The 25,711-nt window shown below is 36.7% G+C and overlaps 1 protein-coding gene across 2 annotated transcripts in view; it reads right to left on the bottom strand.

The window, feature by feature from the left end:
• Positions 1–3,127: 3,127 nt before the first annotated feature.
• CARS1 (cysteinyl-tRNA synthetase 1) overlaps positions 3,128–25,711 on the bottom strand; it is a 32,068-nt gene continuing 9,484 nt past the window's right edge. For both annotated transcript variants that reach the window (XM_059474424.1, XM_059474423.1), the window contains 18 exons: positions 25,302–25,400; positions 24,224–24,373; positions 22,869–23,009; positions 22,095–22,183; positions 21,387–21,508; positions 20,154–20,266; positions 19,514–19,642; positions 19,172–19,301; positions 18,772–18,875; positions 17,671–17,768; positions 16,014–16,203; positions 15,424–15,492; positions 11,771–11,852; positions 7,843–7,923; positions 7,271–7,338; positions 5,870–5,929; positions 4,557–4,640; positions 3,128–3,440 (listed from right to left, as the gene is read on the bottom strand). In XM_059474424.1, the coding sequence (XP_059330407.1) occupies positions 3,306–3,440; positions 4,557–4,640; positions 5,870–5,929; positions 7,271–7,338; positions 7,843–7,923; positions 11,771–11,852; positions 15,424–15,492; positions 16,014–16,203; positions 17,671–17,768; positions 18,772–18,875; positions 19,172–19,301; positions 19,514–19,642; positions 20,154–20,266; positions 21,387–21,508; positions 22,095–22,183; positions 22,869–23,009; positions 24,224–24,373; positions 25,302–25,400 (1,944 nt within the window). In that variant the 3' untranslated portion in view covers positions 3,128–3,305. The remainder of the gene's footprint in view (positions 3,441–4,556; positions 4,641–5,869; positions 5,930–7,270; positions 7,339–7,842; positions 7,924–11,770; positions 11,853–15,423; positions 15,493–16,013; positions 16,204–17,670; positions 17,769–18,771; positions 18,876–19,171; positions 19,302–19,513; positions 19,643–20,153; positions 20,267–21,386; positions 21,509–22,094; positions 22,184–22,868; positions 23,010–24,223; positions 24,374–25,301; positions 25,401–25,711) is intronic.

Below are 25,711 nucleotides of genomic sequence, written 5' to 3'. Positions count from 1 at the left end.
TGTAATAAAGAGGCAGCTGAAGTTGGTCCAACAACTACCACCAGCTGAGAATGCTTCAACTTACCTTCCATTTATTTTTCTACATTTTAAGCTTCTATGTGACAGCGAATTGCTTATTTGCACACTTAAAATGTACCAGAGCCTCTGTGTAACAGGAGACAGCAAATAAAAATGTTGTTATAAACAGGTCAAAGAGAGTGCCATAAAGGTAATCAGCACTCACCAGTTGAAAGTCTTTGAAAAGATTGGTGGCATCAAGCTCACACTGAACAATTCACAGATTTTTTCTACCAGTATCTGAGCAAACTAAGTGATGGGAGGAATTTGTTCTCCTGAGTGGAGCAGTATTCACATTTGACGTTAATGGGAATTTTCACATCAGAAAGGCTGAAAGGCACACTCTGAGCAAGAGACAAACAAATTTTGCTGCTGCCAAGTTTGGGCTTCAGCCAAGGGTGCAATTTAAAACAGAAACACCACTCTTTTATCTTCCCTTGCCATCTCTGAATAAATTCTTTGATAGGTGGGAAATGAAAAGCTCCATGCTGTCTGAGCAAGATGAGGTCTCTGTTCCAGAAAATTAAAATATTTTAAAATTCTAAGATTTTGCTATGAGGATTTTAATAATTTTTCATAATGCTTATGAAATCATACTTCAGACTGTCTTCCCTGAGAGTGTATATGCATACACAACCTTTTAAAAAAAAGCAAACACAAAAAACCCACCCCCCTCCCCCCCCCCCAAAAAAAACCCCAAAAATTTAAATACTGTGTAGTCTGTCCACTCCCTTTTCCTGGCTGAGTGAGACAGATGACTAAGACACCTCAGCCCATTGCTGTTGCATTCCCTTCTCCTGCTTTCCAGGTCTCTCTCACAAAGCAAGAGCAGAGGAATCCAATTAAGTGCCACCTTGAGGGATTGCCAGGGAATAGGCATTGTCTGTGCAATTCAGTAATCCCACAGATCAATTGGCACACCCACACTGGAAAAGTCATCTGAAGCAGTGTGCATCCAAGCCTGGCTGCAGCATTCTTTGTTTGCTACCAAGTTTTCCTTCAGCAGGATTTTATGCATGCTGAATTTCAAAAAACATACCAAGGGAGGGAGGAAGCAGTGTGTGAATGTGGGAAGCATACAGAAAAACAGGAAAATAACCTTTGGAAAATGTGAGTCTGAAATGCTCCCAAGATCCCTGCAAGGAGAGTTGTCCCAGAAAGAAAATGAAGCATTTAGGAAAGAAAAAGGGCATTTTAAAAAAACTCATTCTTTTATATTGATATAATAATGGAATTGGATTAGGTTCTACTAAAAACATAGGAGGAAGAGAAAAAACCAAAATGTAAGGGCAAAAGCCAGGATTTTATCATGGAGATGTCATAAACTACAGCCCAGGACAGCCATGGATCAACAGCATTTTCTCCACAGTTAAATACTAACTCACTTTAAGTAAGTGCTGACTCAGATCACTGAAAACAATTTCTGTATTCAAATTCCTGGCACTATTAGACATTAAGCTGCAATTTCAGAAGCAGTATAGGCATCCTTCAAAAATGTCCTGAGTGCACATGCATCTTCAGGGAGCATGCTGGGAAGAAAATGATGAGCTGATAAGGCCAAAGGGAGTTGGGATCTAAAATACTGCAAAAAATGTAATTGAACCTTTCCTCTTCCCATACCACAGGATGGAGAAGGTGCCCTAATGGCCATGGCTGGCTGCTTAAAGTATCATTGTGCAGTTTAAACATGCATTTATAAAATTGATTAGAAATTAGCAGAACAATCAAATATTGAATGCAAAATTAGTTAAATTAGTAATAGCAAGCTAAAGGAAAAGTCCTGCAAACCACATTTCAAAAAGATGGTTGTGGAATAAAAATAAGCTCAATAGTTTCCCCACTACAAAAAGTTCACATACAAGTATTTCACAACAGATTTTATTTTCTGTACACAAGATGTATCTGCTTTACTGACCTTAACATTATGTATGTTTTCAAAGGCAAATACAGACAAATTAGAAAAAAACCCTACTAGACCTTTCTGTTACTCCAAATAATGTGTTCATTTCTCAGAAGGAGGAATATAAATATAAAAATATCAAGGAAAAGCAAAGATGTTTTAAGTCTTAATTACGAAAAGAAACATAGCCTGATCACTGTAGCATGAACTTAGGAGTTGAGAAAACAGAGGTGTCACAGTATGAATTTCTGCAGGTCACCTTGAGAATACTGAATGAATATAGTTCTGCAAATCCGACACTTGGCTGTTCTGTGCAGCTGTGAAGTAGGTGAGATATTTTTTAGGATTTCATGAACTTTAGTTCATTTAGTAGCTTCTGCCAGTGAAATGCATTGTTAGGCAATGAAGAACTCTCCCTGCAGTATAGTGTGATCATACTACATCAGAAAGGCTTTTATCTCAGGGTTAAATCATCATGTTAAAAACATCAGTCTTGACTACAGGGCAATGCCTAGCTATATTCCCCAGCTACAAATCAATCCACAAACTGTATATCAGTAGGAAACCCTCTGTTAATTCCCCATGGCATGGCTCTGAACTGGTAATTAGGGACTGAGTACTTTGGGTAATCAGGTACTTTGGCAGGGCTCCTGTTTCCTTGAAGGGATAGCTCCAAGGACACACCACCTCTGCCACCAGCCCTTCATGTCTCTCCCAGCTGTTGGTTCAATGCAGGTGCATTGCCTTGTACTTACCCACTTGACTGCAATTGCAGGTTGATGATCTGCTCCCTTTTTCAACAAAGGGACTGTTAACTTCTACTATGCAAAGAGTTCTGGGTATACCTGTGAGTGTTTTTAATAACAGCAGCTAGAATGAGTATCATAGTGGAACTACCCACTTTTCCTGCTTATGTAAAGATACTGAAGTCATCTGGAAAATACTGTTCTTACTGTGGGGCAAATTACTCAGCTCCCTTTTAGCAATACTTTTTCTGACTGTAACATGGGGTATTAGATAGAGATCAGTATGCAGGACAAATTAACCAAAGCCTGAACAGCTAGAATGAACAAGAATCCTTATGTGGATTTGCTGACTGAGCAGCACCTTCACAAACAGAACTGGCAACCACATTTGCTATCATTGAGAAGAAACTTCTTACATGTTGGCTTTTTTTTTTTAATGATAGATTTTTATTACATTTCCAGATGACATTATTAACCCACGTAAACAGGAATTTGACTTTGCACATAATAGAAAGTGTAAACAGAAATTTAAGCAGCAGTATATGCTCACTTCTTCAATGGGAACCCAGCACTCGCCTTCTACATAAAAAGTCCTGTTGTTTTCAATTTGCACTTCCATTCTGAACCATTTGTAGATACTCCTTGTGTAGCTTTTCTTGGGTTTCATAAAGTTTCTTTAGTTTCTTAATTTGTCCTTTGCTAAGTTCTTTGCCTTCGGTATCATGGGTGGGAAATCCCTGAAATATAAAGAGGGAAAAAGAGTAAAAAAAAAAAAGAGTATTTAAGATAAGTTCTTGGACTGCTTTTGTTCTCTATGGAATCATGTTTTAATAAGATAGGGAGATAATGTCATAATGACAGGCTGTCAGGAAGGGGTGTATCTTGACTAATTTTAGTCATCCAGAAGTTTGACAGCTAACTTTGACTATTTCTGAATGTTCCTTTCCTAGCAAAATAAGAGGCATAAGGGTGTATTTATCTTCTGTCCTGAACCATGTAAGGGAAGCTTAGACCACTAACTTCTAGGTGGTTTTAGTTAAGAGAATAATGACTAATTCCTGAACAGATGGTTAAAATAATATTTTATTCATACTAGCAGATTGAATTCAAGGCTTAAAGCAAAAGCAGTAACATATTTATATTCTTGATGGAGAAAGTATGATCAGCATTTTTATGGACATTCTCCTTGCCTTGTAGGGGTATTTTCCAGTATTTATCCTCTCCATTCTGACTTGTCCCCATGACTTGAATTTGTGTAGGTGAAAGGGAGAGGCAGAAGCAGGATCAATGACCCAAATGAAGTAGAAGTGAAGAAACAGTGCTTTATGTTTTCCAAGTAACCCTTTTATCTCCAAGGGGAACAATCAAGAGCAAAGTTACGCATACAGCCCCTTCAGAGAGCCTTTGCCAGGAGAGAGCAAAACAGTGGGCACAAGGGAACAGGGAACACAGGACCTCTCCAAAAATATCAGTTCTGGAAGAGCTGGGGAGTTTGTACTTGCAAATGAATACCCTGCCTTGCACCAGAGTAGTAAGTCTGTGAATGAACATCATACACATTCCTACCCACAATATGTATTTTGCTTTGCAGTAAGGGGAGCCAAAGGAAATGTAAAATGAATGTACAAAGGACTGTAGAATGAAAACACCCTTGAAATGATGGCTAACAGAAACCTTGCTCCCCAGTGCACAATAAAATTCATATATCACATTTTCCTTCTCTCATTCCCTCTTCTTGCTACAATAATAGCAGTGCCCTGGAGGTTTGGAACAAGATTGCTATAAACATGTACAAATAAGTATGCACAACTGGGGGAGGAAAACCTCTCCCTATAAGAAGAGAAGTCTCTTACATTTTCATCAAACATGGAATATTTGTCAAGTTCCAATTTAAACATTTCATGTGGTGGAATCTTCATTTTTTCCAGTTTTGCTGCCTGTAATATAAAACATGCATTAACATCACAGTTAATTACTGACAACCTGTCACATATGTAAAAGGAAACGTACATTATAATTTCAAAATCAAGGAACATTCAATTCATAATTGTTTATTATGTGAAAAGAAGCCTGGAGTGAGGAACAACTCAGTAGGTTTAGCAGTGCTTGTCTGAGGGAAAAACTGTTTAAACCTGTAGAGAACCACTTTATAAAACAGATACATTGCAGAAACTCAAAATAATTTGCTTATAAACTCCAAAAACTACATCTGAGTCTAGCTAACTTGGTTCTTTAGTCAACACAAAGTGAATAGCTGCTATCATAAACATATTCAGCAATTAACTCACTGCAAAGGGGAACCACCTTTCCCAAGTTTCTTGTTGACAAGCTAAGGTTTTAATGCAGGTCACAGAAGAATCAGATGCAGTAACTGCACTGAAAACAAACTGAACTCTCCCTTGTCTGTAAACAAGCACATCTCAGAATCTTTTCCATGTAATTTTTGCCCTATGCCGGGGAATAACCTTTATTAAAAAATGAAAAAGGTACTTGGAATTTGTGGCTGATAAATGCTATTTATCTTGTTTTATTTTTGTATGTGGTGCTCTCTAAAAGTTTTCGTCCTCTTATAACACAGGAATGTACTTCCTGTACTGTTAAAATCATCAGCATGGCAAACAATATTTTTTCTTATGAGTTGATCTCCTCTGTCCACTCCCCGTCCAAAGCCCAAAATCTTTGAGCTATGTGAATTTCAATCACAGAGATAAAACATTTCTCTGCTCAATCATAAGGAACAGGGGATTTCTTACAGAGAAAAAGAAAAAAAAAGGAGAAAAAGAAACCCTTTCACATATACCTATGATAATAGAAAGGGAATAAAATAATAAACAACACAAGCAAAATCATCTCTAACACTAACAAGCATCTAAGATGCTACTTTGTCAACTAGGTAATACTATTTATAGACTGAAATTTAAGTGCTACAAGTTCTTCCGTAATAAGTTTTTGCAGGCTTTAATTGTGTTTTCAAAAATGGCTTCTCTATCAGAATTGAAATTCCAAGCCTGAACTGCAAGCCAAAGGCATTCTGAGCAGGAAATTGTAAATAAAAAAAAAAGCAATGGAGACCTGGTCAAGGCTGGGCAGAGAGCCTGTGTTCTAATGGTCCTTCCTGCACGTGACCACTGCTGCCTACACTTTCCTTCAAAATGAGGTTACTTACTTCCTGCTGTTGTTTTTTCCTGGCTGCTTCTTCTTTCTTCCTTTTTTTCTCTTCTTCTATCTGTGAGAGGCAGTATAAGTGAGTAAAAGGTAAGGCACTATTCCATTTGGTTGTTTTCTACAAACCTGAGCCAGCTCCCCTGGATATCTAATTACAGACAGAACTGGCAGCATGACCTGCAGCAAACCCACCATGCCTTATAATTAGGATTGTCTGATACTTCCCACTGTATGACTTTGATTTCTTTTGCTTTTATTCACAGTTAAACCAGTTCTAACTGTTCAGAATGCATTTTGCATGCAAAATGGATACCTATAATAGAATACCTAAAATAAATTGTCCTATCATTTTAGGGGGAAAACTGTTTTGCAAATGACTTTTAAAAAAGACTGTATTTCAATGATATTTTAAGCTCTTGCCTCAAAATGTGAAGATATCACAGTTCCTCAAGCAGCAGTTGTATCACTTGATGTTCCTAGGGAAACAACTACCTAAATTTAGCCAACTTGCTAAAAATCCCATCTTGCACTTGCCTGGGAGAGACCTGTCAGTTCTCTAAGTGTTCTGCCAGAACTGAACATAATGCTGTTGCCAGGGAAAAGGGACTCTGGCTGCAGTTCCTACCCAGCAGCATTAAACAAATTGCCTTCAAACGTCACTCTGATGAAAACATCTGGAATTGACTAAAATTACTTCTCCCTTTTCTAAAAAACATCAACATGGAAGGAGAAATGTTGGAAAGTCTTTCATAGATTTCTAGTCATGATAGAATTTTATTATTTGGTAAAACTGAAGATGGACATATGAAGTGTTATTTTTAAATATTACAAAGTCAAATATTAATACTAGGAAGTGCCTAAAGCAGGGGATCTGTACCGACCTTGTGCATGTGAATTTAAATTCACAAGCTTTACAGAGCAACATGAATTCTTGTCCCCACATCCTGAGTATCTCACTAATCCATACTATATTAATTAAGATTTAGCCAGTACATTTTTTCCTCGCCTATCAGATGAATACAGATTAGTTCTATGGAAAATGTTGACTTCATTTGTACAAACAAAAGAAGTCTGAATTATCTCTCTGGAAGAAAAATTCCAATGAGAAGCTAAGACAGTTTGAATGCAATATTGAACATGCCTTATTATATGAAGATCTTAAAAAGCAATGAAATAAAAAATCTTTGAGGTATTCACTAGGTCCCATACAAAGTTTTCAAGAAGCTGTTTCAAAAAATTGTTTTTTTCCAACACACTTAAATTTTTTGTATCAATTCTCTTATGTCATCTTCTGTGTTGCTAGTCTATGATTTTTCTTATGAATTATCAAAGAAATGTAAAAACATCCATAGCTTACACATTACTTTCAATTTTAAAAATATAGGATGCTTAAAATAATTACCTTTTTCTTTTCTTCTCTTTCTTTCAATAATGTGTCCTTATCCACTAATTTAACCACAGTTGGAAGTCCTGAAGAAGCAAAAAGAGATGGATTAATTTCTTGATTAGCCAAAGATAAATGTATTCATCCTGTGATAATTGTTTTATTTTTGCATGCTAAATGCAAATACAACTCAGTGGCTACTCAAAAGTGACTAAGAAATTAGGTGCTACACAAAAAGGTGAAAAATATTGCAATGTATGTTTTTTTATTCTGTACATGTATTCCAATATACAGCTCTATAATATATATTAATATATATTAATATATATACACTATTATACACGATACATATTATGTGCTATTATATATAGTACATATTATACATATACATATTATGTGCTATTATATATAGTACATATTATACATATACATATATATATATAACATATATATATGGTGCACATATGATATGCCATAGCTCTGCAATACTTGAGTTTACTGAATTATTCTAAATTTGTTTTCCCACTTCTTAGGAAAACATCAGGATTATAAAAACAGATCCTACAAATTTTCAGGAGATAACTGGGTACCTTCATGATCTTCAAATCGAACTCCAAGTTCAGGCAGGATGTCATCCCGAAGAGCATCACTCAACTGCAGCACTTCAGTTACTACAGAGCATGAAAAATACTTTTAGTGAAGTAAAATTTGGCCAAAGTATAGTTTTGTACAGCTACATAGTTACTTCAGTGCAATTAAGAAATTGCCACTCTCACACAGAGAGAGAAAGGTCTTTTCTTTTAATGTGATAACTAAGTCCTGCCTTATTGCAGCCACATAAAAAAGCAGCGTATTTCTTTGCAGGGACTTGAAAATCATAATTGTCTTCCAAGATACCCTCACTGCTCCTGAAGAAGAACAGAAAGAAAATCCAAGGCAATTCAGAAATGATGCAACAATTCTGCCAGGGTATGGTGGAAGGGCATATGACTCAGGAAGATCCTAATGGTTACTATAGGATGTGCAATAAGAAAGGTTAAAAACCTAATTTTAGAAAATCACAAATTAACATATCCTGTGCTAAATCTAACACTGCCCTTTGAAGGACTATGATTTTGTTGATTTGTCAGAGGAGCTGTAATCCCAACACCCTCTTTATATTTCAAGCAATCTATTTACAGCAGAACAGAGAATTTTGGTTTAGCTTTCTGTGTGGTGACCAGGACATCACAGCTAATTATTTTTTTTTCCCCTTGCAAACTTACCAAAGAGCCTTTGACAGCAAAGTGTAAGAACTTAAGATTTAGCTGAAATATATGCTATTTTAAGGGGAAAACAAATCTTCATACAAGATAATTTTTGGATAAGAAATTGTATCAGTTGAGAAGCAGCACAACAGTTAAGAGGGATTAAATTCATCAAAGAGGCCCAGTATGCTGCTGTTGTGAATTGTGGCATTTTTCATAGGCTGTCTGGTATTTAGGAAGAACACTTAGCAAATATAATAAGACAGATACTTGAGTTAGATGTGCTTATAATGAGCAGGTGTTCTCCCTTTCAGCAATTCTTAGCTGGTTAAACCCAAGAGGTACTCAGGGTCTCAAGGTTATTATTTCAGGGAGTGGAAGCTTCCATCCAGGGAGCTTCCTTAACACTGCACATTCTGGTAGATACAAGTACCATCCCTGAGCCTTCATCTCTCCCACAGCTCTCAGAGAGCTGCAAGTGAACAGCACTGACTATCCTAAAACCATGAGAAGGAGCACCCTGTTTCAGGGCACGGCTGTGCTCTGTGGCTCTCTTTGCACAGGAAACCACTGCAGTGCACAGAACATCTTCTGTTCTGCTGTAAACTGAGTCCTTGTTTCTCTGATCCACAGCAGTGACACACAGTGAGCCACAGTCATGTCTGATGCACCTCTAGATCAGCCATTAGGTAAACCAGGGATCAGATTCCCTCACTGGCTGTTGATACTAAAAGGTGTTTGCTTATCAAGAAACACTACTTATTCACCAGAACAGCATCTGCACAGTTACAGATGTTCACTTATCTAAAATCATGAATAATTGAAAGCTGAAGAAGAAGAAATCCATCAAGGAGAAATGTATAATGAAACATTCTTTTTGAGAGTACACATGCTCTGATCAATTCTATCATGCAGAGGAGTCAGCACCACACTTCTTAAAGCTGAGATGTGCCTGTTCTTTGCATGTGGCATCTCCAGAGCAAATATGTTTAGGATTGGGTAGGGGGTTGTTTGTGGGTTGCCTCAGGACATAAGGAGGCTCTCACTGAGGACAGTGACCAGGAAACCAGTGGGACAAATGCCTTATCACCAGTGCCCACCAACACCCCAGCAGATGGACACTCCTTGGGCCTGTGACTATTCCCCAGACCTCTTCACATTTTCTGTGAATTTCAAGCCAAAGAGCATCAGATGTGAAACAGATGCTGAGATGTTGTGAATCAGAACACTGTGATGGGAAGGAAAAGAAGAGCTTGAAAAACATCTAGAGAATGCTGGATATAAAGACTGGCAGCAAAAGACAAGAGCAGGCAATGCTACAATGAGAGAGTTCGTCCCAGTTCCAGTCAACTCCTGACATATTTGGAAGAGGGCAGAAGGTGCAGTGGGCACTGTGAGAATTACTAAGTCCATATTTGAATGCTACCCGTTCTGGATGATGTAACATTTTTGCAGAGTACATATATTTTGATTATTATTAAAAACCATAGCTTTAAAAATGGCTATTCTGTGAAATGTTTTGTAGATACATTTTGAAAGTGCATGTGTGTGGATGGGAAAATTTGTAACAGAGCTTTACAGAGCCACATGTTTTTTATTTAACATCTGAGAATACTTAAAGCAATACTGATTGTTTTAAATAATATCTAACACAACCCTGCCAGCAACAGGCTACGATGGGGAAACTCCCTATGCCTACAGCCATGCAGAGGCAATATCCCCAGCCACTAATCAGAACAACTTTTACAGTAATTTAATGCTTCCTGCAAGCAAGAATTTAATAGGAGAAGGGAAAGAAATCTGTAGTATGTCAGTGCAGGTCCTGCCAACCACCAGTCAGCTTCCATATATCATATAGTTTAAAAGAAAGGTGCCTCCCTGGTCAAATTGCGGAGTGCTCCATACCCCAACCAAGCAGCCACTAGATCCAGTTTGATTCTCACTGTCCAGTGTATTTCAGGCAAAAAATCACTGCCTTCCAAGCAGGAAACTCAAGTGCCAGTAAGCATTTGAGCCAAGTGTGTTCTAAAAATGATCTCTGTGATATTTAAACCTTACCACTGCTAAAAGCAATGATCAATTTAGCTCAACCATCATAAAGCAAGGGGAAAAAAAAAGCTTCATATGAAGAAGTATGTTAAATACTAAAAGACTAATAAAGCTCACATTTTTGGCTGAGGATATACACACAAACCTCTTGAATTAATTCAAGTTACAGAAAATATTTACTATTGGAACTATTGGAACTTATTACTAAGCCTGTTTCTCAGCATCAATTAGGCCTATAAGAGTTTGACAATAATAACAAAGTAGTTACATTAGCAAATACAGTTTGTGCTTTTAATGTAAACTTATCAGCTTTGGAAGAACTCCAAACAGTAGCAGAATGAGAGTTCAGAGTCTTTTCCAGCTGAATAGGTTACCAAACACCACAAGTAATTTTTTGTTTCTGTGTAATATATGGGTTACTCGTACGTTTTATGTATATAAAAAAACATGCCCTGTTTTGCCTTCACATACAAATCCCAGTGTCAAAGTTTTAAGAAAACAAGAACCAAACACATGTTGAAGACATGCAAAATTCCACAGGGAACAACAGAAAATAGTAAGAGCTCCTCCATTAGGAAATATCAGTAAAATCAAAGAATGCTAAAGGAACAACCTTGTTAACACTATGTAGTTCTGCTGCCAACAGACACAGCATGATCAAAGCTTTTCAGAGGGATTTAAAAAAGGCACCTGAAACTTCTAGCAAACTCCCAGATGAATTCTCCAAAGAAAACACTCAATTACCATCAGGGGAGCTACAATTCCAACTATTCTAACAAATAGTGAACATCTTGGGCTATTTAAATGCAGACACTATTATTGTGTAGCAATCTGCACTTTCAAGAAAATGCAAGCTCCCCAGGGAAGAGATCATGGGTACTTTCATACTTATAAAGAAGGGAGCACCCTAACCTAGAAAAACAGCAGCTACACCTCATCATTCCAGAACTTTTAGATTCTTTAGGATATGAAAATTAGTTTAGCAGCCTAAAAGGATACCCAAATTAAAGAGACAGGCAGCAGAGATGCAAAAATTCAAAGCAGCTCTGATTTAAAGATGCCTTACTTTTATTCTCTAAAGAAGGAGAGACTATCAGCTGCCTCACACCCACAGCTCCATCCTGTCCCCCAGTTTGGTTCTTATGATCTCCAAGTCTCATGTGCAGGAAAAGTTCAGGAAAGTACAGAAAAGTCTCATGCACAGGAAAAAGTGAACTCTCACCTTTCTTCTCTCTGGCGATTTGTCGCACTCCTTCTCTGAACTCAGAAAGAACTTGGAGGTATGGCATCACTGTAGACTCAATCTGCAGGATCATTATTTCCATAGTTAGTTAATCATCATTTAGATATAAAACATGTCCCTACCCACTTCATATTTATGTGCTGTTGGATGGAATCTGACCCTCAAGGCAGATGTGTATCAATAAAAATTGTCATTGCTCTATTGATGTCAAAGGATAGATTAAAATTTGCATTAGCTGTCAATTTTGTGCAGATAAAATCAGCTTGTCAAGTTCAGCCTCTCCATTCCTTTTTCACCTCCTTTCAGTTAGATTCATCACTTCCACAAGGTCATGCCACAATCCAGCTAACTATAATGCAGTGCAGGGATAAAAACAGCCCTCAGATAAATTTGCTCTTTCATGTACTGTGTTGTCTTAGGCCCAGCTGTTTATCAGATAATAATACCATGTCAAACTTATTAGGACTAATTTTCATTAGAACCCAGATTTGTTCCTGAGATTTTTAGCTTATGCTAATTGCACAGACTGTGCAATTCTCTATATTCCTCTTACAACTCCCTCTCCCACCAGAAGTGGGGAAAGATTACTGTTGAATTATTTCAGGTGTAAGTAAACACTAGGCACAAAATCTCAGAGAAAAGGTCCTGTGAGTCTGGTCTCAATGGCAGTGAATAGCAGCAGCAAGCAGTTAGTAAACAGCAACAAAAACAACTACAGATGAGCTACAAAAACAACTACAGATCAGTAGTACAACTACACAATAACTACACTTCTCTGGAATCCCAAGAGGAAAAGCCAGGCCCTTGGGGGAAAGCCTAAACTAAAAGTTTAATTACTTTGGAGGGTGGGGAAGAGAGAAAAAAAATGCCAACTTTTGTCTCCTCTACAATTTCCACACGTCTTTCCTGTCTGTTTAATTTCCATGACAAATTTCTGTGCAATTAAGGGACAAGATAGTCTGTCATGATGGAAAAGTGCTCCTAAGAAAAGAACCAAGGAGTTCTGTTACAACCTTTCATAAATGTGAACACTGCAATCAGCTTCATAATCAGATCCAGTGCTGACAAGTCTGGCCCAAGGAAGAGACTGGAAAGTGAGGAACAGTCACATCTCCACTCCCCCACTGCACTGGAAATACCTCTTCATGGAAATAAAGTGGTATGGGGAAAGCAGACACTGTCATTACTTTATCAGTCATTTAAAGATGAAAGATTTTTATTTCCACAACAACTAACTTGAGAGAAATGCTGAATTCACTTGGAAAATGATATTATGGAACTGAGGCTTTCTGACTTCAAATATCTTACATACACTTTTCAAGTAAATTACTGACCCATGGTAATTAAGTTAGTTTTTCTTTCAGCACTTCTGAATTGGATTATGTATTTTTTGGAGATACTGATTCAATTGGTTCTTTCATCTCTAATTTAGACAAGGGAACAACTGGCCTGACCCACAGCCTTCTGTAACTAATGAAAAGTTCTTGAACCTTGGAAATTCACCTCCTTGAATTTGTGCTAAGATAAATAAGAATTTGCATGGAAGACTGAAAGACAGTATAATATTTAATGAAACAGCCAAAATATTTGTGATATTATGCATTTTTGTATTATAATGCTTAACACTAGTAATGATCTGGGTGATAAAGACAAAAGCTTCTTGAGTGTAAGAATTGTTAGCACAAGATTCTTCTGACAACTGTGCTAACAAATGTGGAATGTGTAAAACTTTCTGAAGAAAGGATGTTCTTTAATGTTTGTTTTTTGTATTCTTTCAAGCCTAATCAATAAGAAGGGAGATGTAATCCCTGAAACAGACAGCAGCTAACTGCAAATTCTAAAAGTGATGCCCAGGCTTTACAAAAACAAACTACTTGTTGGTAGAATTGCCTTGTTAAGGTTTAGGGCCTAGACATGCTACAATGATCTCAGACCTTAGGGGAAGTTAACAAAACTGGGGCAGAAGGATGGACCACTGATAGTGGACACAAAGAATGCCACAAAGAATTTACAGGCCACAAGGACGCTTGGCAGAACTCCCAAGATAAGGAAGAAACTCATAAAGCCAAGTCAGCAACTGTGCTGAATCAGCCCCCGCTGGGTAAAAGGTAATTTCAAACACCAACTCAGGGACCAACAACTCACAAGAACAGAAAGACTGAGCATGCAGACTAATTAGCATGGGAAGCAAGAAAATTATTAACCAAGAGGGGATAGAATACAAATTAATAAGAGAATTACATAACTTGTAGCCAGTGAACACAAGTTGCTTTGTTTGCCAAAATGCATAAATAGTAAAATGTTTTGATAGTTGGTGTGCTTGATTTGTGGAATACCACCGAGCATCCAGACTTGCACAACTCTGAAACAAATAATCAATGTTGCTCTTGAGGGTGTAATTACCGGCTTGTTGCACATGGGTAACAAATCCAGTTTTTGTGGGCAACAACATGTGTTAGCACAGGATTTTTTTTTTTTTGCACAAGATTCTTCTCACTCTACTACCCTTGGCAGTGCTATTTTAAAGAAAGGACAGCCTCAAGCTATCACCAATCCTTCCATAAAGCATATCTATTGGAAACACTGCCTGAAGTGTTAAATACAAATTTAATTTTCATTTTCCCTAAAAAGGTAAGTGTTTAAGTTCTACCTTTCTTCTGAAATTCAAAAAAAATCTGACCTAAATTTAAAAATCACTGTTGATGGGTTATGTAGGCAATACAGAACATCTTCCTTATTACATTATTAATGGAAATTTCCACAAATAGAAGTATTTACATTGGCAATTATGGGATGAGTGTTCATTCCCATTCTTCGAACCATAAGCAAGCTTGCCAATTCTTTGATGACTAAGAAGTTAAGCCTTTTTTTTACACCAGAAATGTTTAATTTACTCCTCCTAAGGAGGAACACAAAGGTGCATGGTCACACCTTTAATGCAGAAAAATATTTGTAAAACAGCACTGATGCGTCCACAAGAGATTTTTGGCATGAACTAAGGGTGGATAGCTTTCACATGGAGTTATTTATCCTGCCTGCACCAGAAAACATTCCAGGTATTCCAGAGCCCACCAGCATTTTCATCAGCTACCCCTCAGGTATTTCCAGAAAAATTCTGCACCTAAAACTGTTGGGTGACTAAAGCAAAACAGCCTTTGAAAGCCACATAAGAACTGTGTCCGCAAATGAGATCAGAAGAAAAGATTGAAATGTGGATAAAACTCCAGCTGCCTCCAGGCTGGTTTCTGGTGTACCACAAAGAAGTTTAATCAGTATAATTACATTTTTGAAACTACTTAGCATACAAATACTTGTAATGAGTCTTTAGACTGTAACATGTGCTGCCTGTAGTTCACATGTGGTTTAGGAAACAGACTCATCATTCAGGAGACAAGATAATTCCTTTTCTGGTTGCTATACAATTTGTCTGTCATTAAATCAAACAAACCTATAAAAACCCCAGTGCTTGTAAAATAAAAATCCTGCTTCCTAAGCCAATTAATTACATCAGATTCAAAAGCTAAAAGCAAAAAGAATGCAATTCAGCTACATATCAGTAATGTCATCACTTTAACCTAAGCTCTCAGAGGATACAGAGTAATTTTGTTTAGTGCATTTTGTCCTTCACTTACATTTATGTTTTGACTAGTCCCTCCAACAGGAAAACCAATTGCATCATCACTTTCTATGGCACCAAAAATCTGGTAAAGGAAAAACAAAAGATTGTACACATCAATTCACAGGTATGTGAAAACTAAGCAAAATCACACATACTAGGCATTCAAATAGATCTCATTTAACCCAGAATTCACAACTCTGTTAAGATGAGGTTCTGATTTGTAATTGATACATACAAATTGATGCTCTGATGATGATCTGTAATTGATACATACATACACCATACAAAGCATTGGCTTTCAGATTTAGCTTTAAAGATGTCAGATTCTGACCTCATTTTTTCTACTAGCTAATTTCTCTTGAACGTATTAGGGGCTCTCCACTATTCAAAAAAAAAACATTAGCTGAAAACATAATGCAATATGGAGAACTCAGAATTGCTCCTGCACTCACTGCAGCTTGGGTTGTTTTGGCTGGGGGATGTGTGGAGGATCTCTAGTTTCCTGTAAGATTTAAACAAAGACTGTACAGATCCCTCCATACTTGAAAATACAAGTTATAACTGCACAGTGCAATAGCAACATTACTCCTTGCTGTTACATACCTTTAGCATTTGAGTGAGATAGGAGCTGATGTTTTCTAAAAGAAGTCTGTTTGGCATCTGTCTGGAGGATTTCTTTGCAGCAATATAGGAGTTACTCTGGCTGACTAACGAGCGCATTTCTTCTAAAACCGAGCGGGTGTCAACATTGTCACACAGTGCTTCGTGAATTGCTGCTTTCTTCTCGTAAAAACTGAGACAAAAAAGATTCTTTTTAACTACTCATGACAAAAACCCTGCAATGTACTCTGAAAAGTCTCTGTTAGAAGAGCAAGGGGACCTAAAAGTAAGATAACTTTTTGGTGGTTGTAGTTTGTATTTGAAAGAAACAGATGAACAAGAAAAAAGGCATTATCATGATCCTGTTTTACTGCTATAGACAAAGACAGGCAGCATAATCTAATTGGCAACAACTAACCACACAAATTACATCAAACAATTTTTCAGCAACTGGCCTTTTCATCCAAGTTTGTTGTTTTTTTTTTAAGCAGTATAAATTGCTTATTTAGTATCTTCTTTTTATTACTTTCTTTACAGTATTGCTCTCCTATCCCTGTGTACCAGCCAAGTTCTCTGTTTAGAAGCTTTCCAGGAAGAAGCACCAATTTGGAAGCTAACACAAAGTAAATTGTCATGAAAATATTATAAGTAGATAAAAGGAATAAATTAATGCAAATCTTTTCATGTTAGTGACATGTTAGTAGGTATAATAAATAATACAATATAATAAATATTAAGTATCATTTCATGACACAAAGGTTTTAGGGCTTCAGACAATGTACTTTTTCCAAGAAAAAAGAAGTGGTAGAAGAAAGGAGACAAAACCAAATATCCACAAAGCACATCATCTATTTCTCCCACTTCTTTATCCCTTCCTTTTGACCTCTCCATTACTTATTGTCTCCCACCTTTTGAAATAAAGGGGTTCTCTCCACCAACCTCAAATTGAAGATAAAATTTTCAGAGCATATCGCTACACAGAAACATCTGCACTTAATCCTTCAATAGTAACATTAGTGACCACAACAGTGAACTGAACTAGGAAACAATTTTAGCACTGCCATGCAAGATGCCTCTATTTTAAATTTCAGACAAAAAGGAATTCATTTAGGAAGGTGTCTGCATTACAAATAATAATGGTTGTTTTGTTATAGAAGTTAAAAGACTGCAAAATTTGTATAATTGCCTCAACAACATATTTTCAAACACTGGCACTGATCTTTGATGGTTTAGTCAGGTCATTTAACTTCTGTTTGTTACAGATAGCTTACTATACTTTGAAATATGTAAAATACTGTTTTTCCAGTATAATATTTCCAGTTGTATACACTGTGAATTATTGGTCATTTCTCAGAGACAAAACAAGATTTCACATAGTGAAGAAAATGACAGCTATCTAACAAATGAGTTCTTTCCCTTCACAAACATGGCAATGAGGCATGCCAGTGTACTTAACATAAACAAAAGGGAAATTAACAATTTAATCTATCCTTCATAAAGCTGTCCCAAGATTAAAATGATTGCTTGTGAAGAATTGGTATGTTAAGTGGGAATGCTACAGACATAAATATCACTCTTCACATTGTAAGTGATATGGTAAGGAAAAAGAATCAAAGATGAAGTGACACAATTCAGAGATAAGTAGGAACGCTCCTCTCACTTTTTGTTCAGCTCTACTTCTTGATTTTCCCATTTCTGAAACTGGCCTGTCACATCAGTGGGAGCTCGAAGAATATCCTTCACATTCAAAAAAAACTCCTGGAAAAGAAGAATATAGGTAGAAGTTGGTTTCAATTACACATAACCAATACTTACTATGAAAGGGGTCGTTATTTCTTAATGAGACTCCTAAACTTTATGGGTTCAATGCTGTTTCAGCCAGGATATAATGATGTTTCTCAAGACCATAAAACCCAATGAAGTAATTTTGCATAACTCTGTCAATCACAGTTGGACTGCAATTCATTTTTATCTCTTGCCCTGTTACTACATGATACCCTATGATACTCTAACACCAAGCTGCTCACACAAAAAACCTTTTAAAAATGTTTAGGCAGCAGTTCTTATGGCAGATTTTAAAGTGTGTTGCTAAAAATAGAAGCTGAAGAATAAAATAACTTTCTATAAAGGATCTGTTATGAATGGGCATCCAGCTCAGTAAAAAGTCATTTTAACCTGATCTGTGGCCCAAACCAAACATTTTACATAAAAAGCAGAACAGCTACAGCTGGAGAGACCAAGATCAACAATTTCAAACTGCTGTACAGTGTACTTGTGGGAAATGTGAGTTTAAATTATGGTTCCAAACTAACCAGGGGCAGGAACTGTACCTAACCTCTCACTCAAGGCACAGAGGCAATGGCTCAATGTTTGTGGTGAGGAGACAAAGTGGGAACAATATTCCTTCTTCCCCTTTGGCTACATTTGTGTAAAGCCTGACCTGGTAGAAATGTTAGAGAGTGTCTGTTGGACTGAGCTCTATAAGCAACTGAGAAATTGATCTTGTGTGTAAGTGCCAAGCTGCTCAGAGATGTCAAAACTTGGAGAGAGCACCCAACTGCAGAGAAATGTAGCAGTCAGTGGGATTTACAGGACTTGAGAGTTTGATGGTATCTAAATAAGCACTGTGCCATCCCACCTGATGGATTCAGAAAGCAAACCCAGTCTGGGAATATGGCCTGCATATCCTTGGAGTTCTGTTCCTTGAAACATACATGACAACACAAAGATTAGAGAGCTGGAGAAGAAATGGAAAACTTACATTCATAAACTTCTCATACTGAATAGCTGACTCCATGGTATTACTTGAATAATCCAGTGTATCCTTCCAAGAGTGCATGAGGAAAGCCAGCCGTAACTGTCGTGCTAGTAGCAGGTTTAAAATAAACAAGGAAAGTTTTTATAAGCTGAAACACTTTCATGGACTCCAATACTGCAGTGGCTAAGAACATAATCTTTAAATTCCTTACTATCACTACATCTACCAAAAAAAACCACAACCACTACCATCCATGCTGATAAATACCAACAAGGATGAGAAGAACAAGGAAGCTGTTCTAAAGTTAGCAAAGAAGACACCTGAAGTTACCCTGAATAAAAAAATTATCACAGTCACCACTCAAAGTACATCAAAGCCATTCCCATTCCAAAATAATTTTTACCTGTGTGTTTCTTCAGTGCATCTTTTATGGTAATGAAATTCTTCAAAGATTTGGACATTTTACAGCCAGCAATTGTTAAGTGACCAGTATGCAGAAAATACCGAACCCAGTGATCATTTTCGAAATATGCCTGCAGGAAAAAAACAAAACCCAAAGAAATGTTTAAAAGACTGTTTACATACATATGAAGTAGGAAAACTGAGAGAATAAAATCCTGAGAATCAAAATTTGTGTTTGTACAAAACACACATCAAGTTGAAAAAGCTGAATTAGGGATTTGTGTAAGTTGCAGTCAAAGCAAAGCACGTTGCCCTATCACTGCAGGAAGGTCAGTTTGTTCACCTCAGACTGAGCCAGTTCATTGTCATGGTGAGGAAATCGGAGATCAAAGCCTCCTCCATGAATGTCCATCGACTCTCCTAGAACAGATCCACCCATGGCAGAACATTCAATGTGCCAACCTGGACGACCCTGTTAACAAAAAGGCATTACTTGGTTACTAGTGACTGTCTTCCTCTCCTGCCCCTGTCTCATTTCCTCATGCTGTTACTAAGAGTAAAAAAGATTTTCAATCTCAGCTTCACAAAAGGAAACTGATTAAAAGATTCAGCCTGGCAATCCAGCCTGTAATGTTCTGATTATCTTTCTTACTGTTCTTTTAAAAGCTACACTAATATCTTTGATCACAAGGGCAAAAAAAGGAAACAGAATTTACTGCAGATAAAGCTTGTCTATTAACAGAGGCCAAACAACAAGTAACAGCCATGCTGACCCTGCATGCAAACTTCTGCTTAAAATGTATCACACTTGATACACATTCTAGATTATTAAATGAACGCTAACCACAGAACCTTAGGACTGAATATATAATCTCCACAATTTATACGGTGTTAATATGAAATGAGGCAAAAAAAACTTGTGTAACTCTGCTACTTAAATAAGCGAAGAAAATCCAAATCCTTATTATAAAGTCCTTCCTTACCTTTCCCCATGGAGAGTCCCATGAGGGCTCTCCTGGCTTGGAGGACTTCCATAAAGCAAAATCATTTGGAGAACGCTTCTCACTTAAGCGATCAGCTGAGATGCTCAGGTCACCTTTCAAAAGGGAAAATGTAAATGTATACATTTTATACCAGCATTACTGATTTTTGGCATTGCTCTATCTCACATAAAAATAACCTTAAGAAAATCCCAAAACAACAAAACCCCAAAACACAAATGCCCAAATCATTGAACCCTCAAAAATCCTCATTATTAACCTTGATAATCCTTTGGGGTTTGGTTAATGTTTGGCTGACAAGTATCAGCTGCACATCTACATTCTCTTACCAAGCACAAATCCAATACTGCAGTTATAGAAAAAGAAATACAGAAAGAAAAAAACCCATAAACATATACAAGTAAGACCGCAGATTCAATTCATTCCAAAGTTAGATGGATCTAAATTGAGACTATGATTGTCTTAATCTGCACATACAATCTGATAATAGAATATTTCTTCCCTAATCTCAGCTGCTGCACAGAATAGTTGGTATTTGTTCAATAACTACATTTACTCCTCTGTTACCTACTGCTCTATGAGTGTCCTGATTTCACCTGGTAAGAGTACTATAAAAAAATCTTTTAATATTTTTTTTGTAAACTTTCTGCATGATTTGCTAAAACTATACAACTTTAGGAGCAGATAACTAATGAGCTCCATTTACTGAGCATTTTAAGTTAATCCTCTGCTATAGCTTTATTCAAAAAAATCTATATTTGGATTTGTTTAAACACAACAAAGAGCTCTCAGTAGTAAAGAGGAACCCAAATATTTGTCATGAAATAACCCCAGCCTGATATGGAAAACTCGTGTCTGGCATGTGGAAGATCCAGGTTCAAGTCTTTGCTCCTACTCTGAGCCAAACGAATGGGCAAATAACTGGGCTATGGCCAAATGACTGAGTTATTCACAATTCTGACCAAAAAATCCCTCACTAACAAATAAAAAGCAACCCCAAACCATCCTAGGATTAATAACATTTCTTGGTATTTTCCAATTAAAAACTTTCAGGAAAGTACTGGCTCAAGCTACAAAAATTCGGCAAAGAAATTGGTAAAGGGAGTGCAGCAGGTAAATCATTAAGCTCTGATTGTGACTGATCCAAATGTCAGTGAAACCAGCTGAAGAGACCAATACATCATCAGTTTCTTCAGCAACTGAGCAAATCTTTACCTTCACCCTCTTGAAGAGCTTTCTGATCACCTACAGCTTCAGGCACCAACTTAGCATAGGAGTGTTTTTCACTGGCATCAAACTTCATAGTATCAAAGTATACAGATCCATTAGACACATACCTGAAAAGTTAAAGATCATTATTTAGCTAACTTTCTATCACAACTTAAGTGAGTTTTATCCCCAAAATGACTCCCATGAGTTTTCTAGTAACTCCACTCACATTATGGTACTGCTCAGTATTGTAAATATGACTTAGGTGAGCCTATGTTTTAAGGCCTTACCATATGAAGGCTTTGGAGAAATTGTTGGAAGTTATAATAAAATTATTTGAAGAGAAAACAGCAGCTATTGTTAAGCTTTTGAGAGGTATCAAGAAACAGTCATAAATTTTTACAAGTTGTAGTTCTTATGTTATTTGCAACTGATTTCTAACTATTACACGTCAATTTTGGACAATGTTTGAGGAAGACTAGCAATCAAACACAGTTCAAGTGAATGGGACTTTGACTTTAATGAACAAGGATTTCACCCTATAGTACATCATAAGAAGCACATCAGGTAAAAATAACAGCTTTTTGCAAAGAAACCTGAAATTTCTTTATTTGATGAAGAACGGCTCCTGGCAAAGACTACTGTTGCAGATGGAAACAGAGAAAACAGCTCACAGCTGAAAGCAATCATTTGAGCATCAGGTAGCAAACTTACCCATAACCATTATCCACAATCTTCTTCACAAAATCCACAATTTCTGGCACATATTCACTAACCCGTGTTAAAACATCTGGAGGTAAAACCTAGAGATAAAAAGCAGAATTAAATATATATATATGGAAATATGCACTAAACATATATGTTATGTATTGGTTACAATTTTGCTCAAAAGCAAGTGATAATAAAATCCAACACTCCTATTTCAAGCTTTCTGCTCTGAGCCAATGTGCTGTGGCCACTTTTCCTCAGCCTTTGAGGGGATTCCAGCTCTTCTGACAGAAGAGACAGCAAGTCCCTCTGATTTGCAGGTAAATAAATCAACCTTCACTGACCTGAACTACAACACAACATTTTATGTGTAACAGACAAATCTCTTCTTGGTGGTTACCATCACATAATTTCTTAATGGCTGAATACTCTTAAGTAGGCAGTCTAAATGCTGAGGTTGGCAGGGATCTCTTGTGCAGCCAACAGGTTCCAGCTCAAACTTTTTTGGACCAATTTATAATTATTTCCCCATGTTGCAGCAGAAGAATGGCAAGGAGAGCACACATTAAGTGATGTGCAACAATAACCACAACAGATTTAAGATTGTTGGATGGAAACAGAGCAAGTGCTAATTTAACACCTATCTATTAATATTAAAGTAATTTTCAATAAGGCTGAAATATGAGATTCTTGAAAGCTAATAAGGAGCTAAATTGTCTTCTGGGTACTCTAAGGCATGGCACAAACATATTTAGAAGAGAAAACAGTTCATTTACTTACGTTGAGTGCTTCCATATCTTTATGAAATTCCCCTTCCCAGAATTTGGGGAGCTTTGAGAATATGGAATTGTCAGTCACCTGACTGCCAAATTTTGAGTCCAGCCAGTCAGACAGCAAATCTTTGGCTTCTTCCAATAGTGTCTAGAAAACAATAATCATAAGAGCACCTGATCCAAGACTTGCCCTGTTTAAATTGTGCAGAAAGATCTTATTCTTAACAGAGAAAGAGAAATAAAGAATAAGACATGTGCAATGAGACACTTAATTGTGAATACAGAGTAATGCAGGTTTCTACCATATTTTTATCATATTGTTCTTCATAGATATAGATGAAACAACCACGGCAAGGAAGACAAACTGTTAAGTGGTATCTGTTTTGATACTGCTCACTTCAATAGGCATCTGGAGCTTATGCTGTAAACACCAGATGGGACCTGCAGTTGTATTACATTTTCTGTTCCACCACTGCTACTGGATAATCTAAAAAGAGGCCTTACTGTGCACATTGCTAAAAAGTGTCTGAAAGACTAATTTGGACATCAGCAAGGATGCCTTTTAGTCTTATATGAAAGGATTTCTATTTCTGACACTAGGATATAATGCAGAATGTATGATTGCTTAGATTTTAGGGTTTTTAAAAATTCCATTAGATCAGTATAGCCTTTTATAAAAGCACTTGATATTAGAATAGCTGGGCTTTAAAAAAAAAAGTAACATAATTCAGAGACAGGTTCTTCTCAAGAAGGGAGCACATAACCACATGTACCCCACAGTACTTATCACAAATAATCTGAAAGCAAGAGAAGATAAAAATGGAAATAATTTACAAAAAGACAATAACTACTAAAAATAGTTATACTGACTGACTTGATTACTGGACAGTACCATAAAGTGAACATGAATATTTGTCACTAAATGTAATTGTTTTTCATAAAAATAATCCTGAACACAACTTTGGGGGAGGTATTTTCCTCTCCGATAACAAACACTTGTGTGGAAAACTGACACCAGTATTGGAACATCAGAAATGTGTGTTCAGTAACCTATAATGAAATTAATTCATCAAGACAAAAAAGTTAAAGAGAAAGTGTAAGTACATAAAAGAGCAAAATCCTCATTGAAAAGGTTAAAAAAAAGTTATTGATAAAAACAGCATCCAAAAAGTCTGTAGTTGAACTGAAGAATCAAATTTCCTGTATTGAGTGCAAAGTACTAAAAATTCAGTCCCATCATTTCTCTTTTTATTAATTAAAGGTTCCATACGTCTCAGGGAATTACTACAAGCTACACAATATTTTTAAACCTCCTAACAATTATAAGCCAAATATAAAATATAAAAAGGAGCTCAAACTTACCTCATGACATCTGCTGATCTCTTCAGCAGGGAGCTTTGCTTGGAGAGCTTCTTGTAGAGGGTCAAAAGCAGACTTGACTGCATTTTGAATTCTTTCCAACATTTGCTTCTTATCTGGGTCTGTCGTTTCATTTAGTTTAACTGAAAAGAGCTACAATTAAAAAAAATAAATTAGAAAGCCAACTGCAGTACAGCAGCACCATGCTCCATACACAGGATATTATCTTAGCCACATTGTACCTTGCTAGTGATGAATAAGACATTGTGCCACAGAAAAAGCTTTGACATCAACTACTGAAATATGAAATATGCTCCTCATCAGAAATAATGGTGCAATCACAAGACTTTAGTTTGTACCCAATTTCATTTTTTCAGAAAGACTTCATAAATCACTACATCATCATCATAATTACTGCTGTTTTCATTTTCTGTGCAGCTGATCACCTTAATTGCACAGCTGATTACCACGAATTTGAAAAGGACAAGCTTTAATGTGAAACAGGGAGAGATTAAATGCAATGTTTAGGCAGTATGTCAGGCAAAGATAGTTGGGCAAAATTTCCAAGCCTCCTATTTCCAGCCCTGTATTCAATTCATTAGAATGATAATCTCTTTGTAATCTGTAGCTCTAAAAATTACCAGAGAATCACCTTCCCTCACCTTCAGTCCTGAATACACAATTTATTAAATCCTTAAAGCTTTCCAGCCTTTTCCTTCCAAGGTCATCAAAGGTAAAAAGGAGAAACCTCCCAAGCTTTAAAAGATTATGGACAGACCACTGATCAAAAACTCTTTTAAAGGATTATTTTTAAAGTTTGAATTTCTAACACACAAACATCCAAATGCTGTTTGAGGACTCACAAATAAGTGCTAAGATGCCTTTTAAAGAATTTGTCAATTCTAAAGCAATGTAAAAAGCAAAGTGATGTGCAGTTCAAGTAACATTTCTAACATGTGCAGTACCAGAACTAAAAGAAGCAGAAAGTTTAAGGAGGCAGCAAAGTCTGAAGCATTCTCTAGATGCTTTCCTACATTACTGAGTGAAACCCTAAAACACAAGCAGAGATTACCACACTCACCTCTGAGGCAGTTCTAACATCTTCAAGCAGCTGATCTGGTGTGCATTTGCTCTCTCTGTATCGTTCAAAAAGGTGATTTTGTCTTGCTCTCTTGATGATCTACAAATCAGAAACATGAAAATATTTCTGTGAAGTGACACATAGTTATACAAAGTGCAGATAAAATCCATTATTTACAAAAGGCATTTCCCTATAAATTTAACAAGCTACAAGAATAATGTGCAATAACACAAATCAAACACACCATACACAGTTAATAGGCTACCTCAACAGAGTCAGTGAATTACCTTATTAGGCAAAGAAAATAAATGATCTCTTTAAAATACTGAGTCTTCATTATTTGTGACAGCATTCATTATTATACAACACTAAAGAGTTTGCTACCATAGGAGTGCTACAAAACAGAGAAA

This window comes from Ammospiza nelsoni, chromosome 6 (genome assembly GCF_027579445.1).
Source record: "Ammospiza nelsoni isolate bAmmNel1 chromosome 6, bAmmNel1.pri, whole genome shotgun sequence".
Classification (NCBI taxonomy): domain Eukaryota; kingdom Metazoa; phylum Chordata; class Aves; order Passeriformes; family Passerellidae; genus Ammospiza; species Ammospiza nelsoni.
This window is presented reverse-complemented; position numbering and strand designations above follow the sequence as displayed.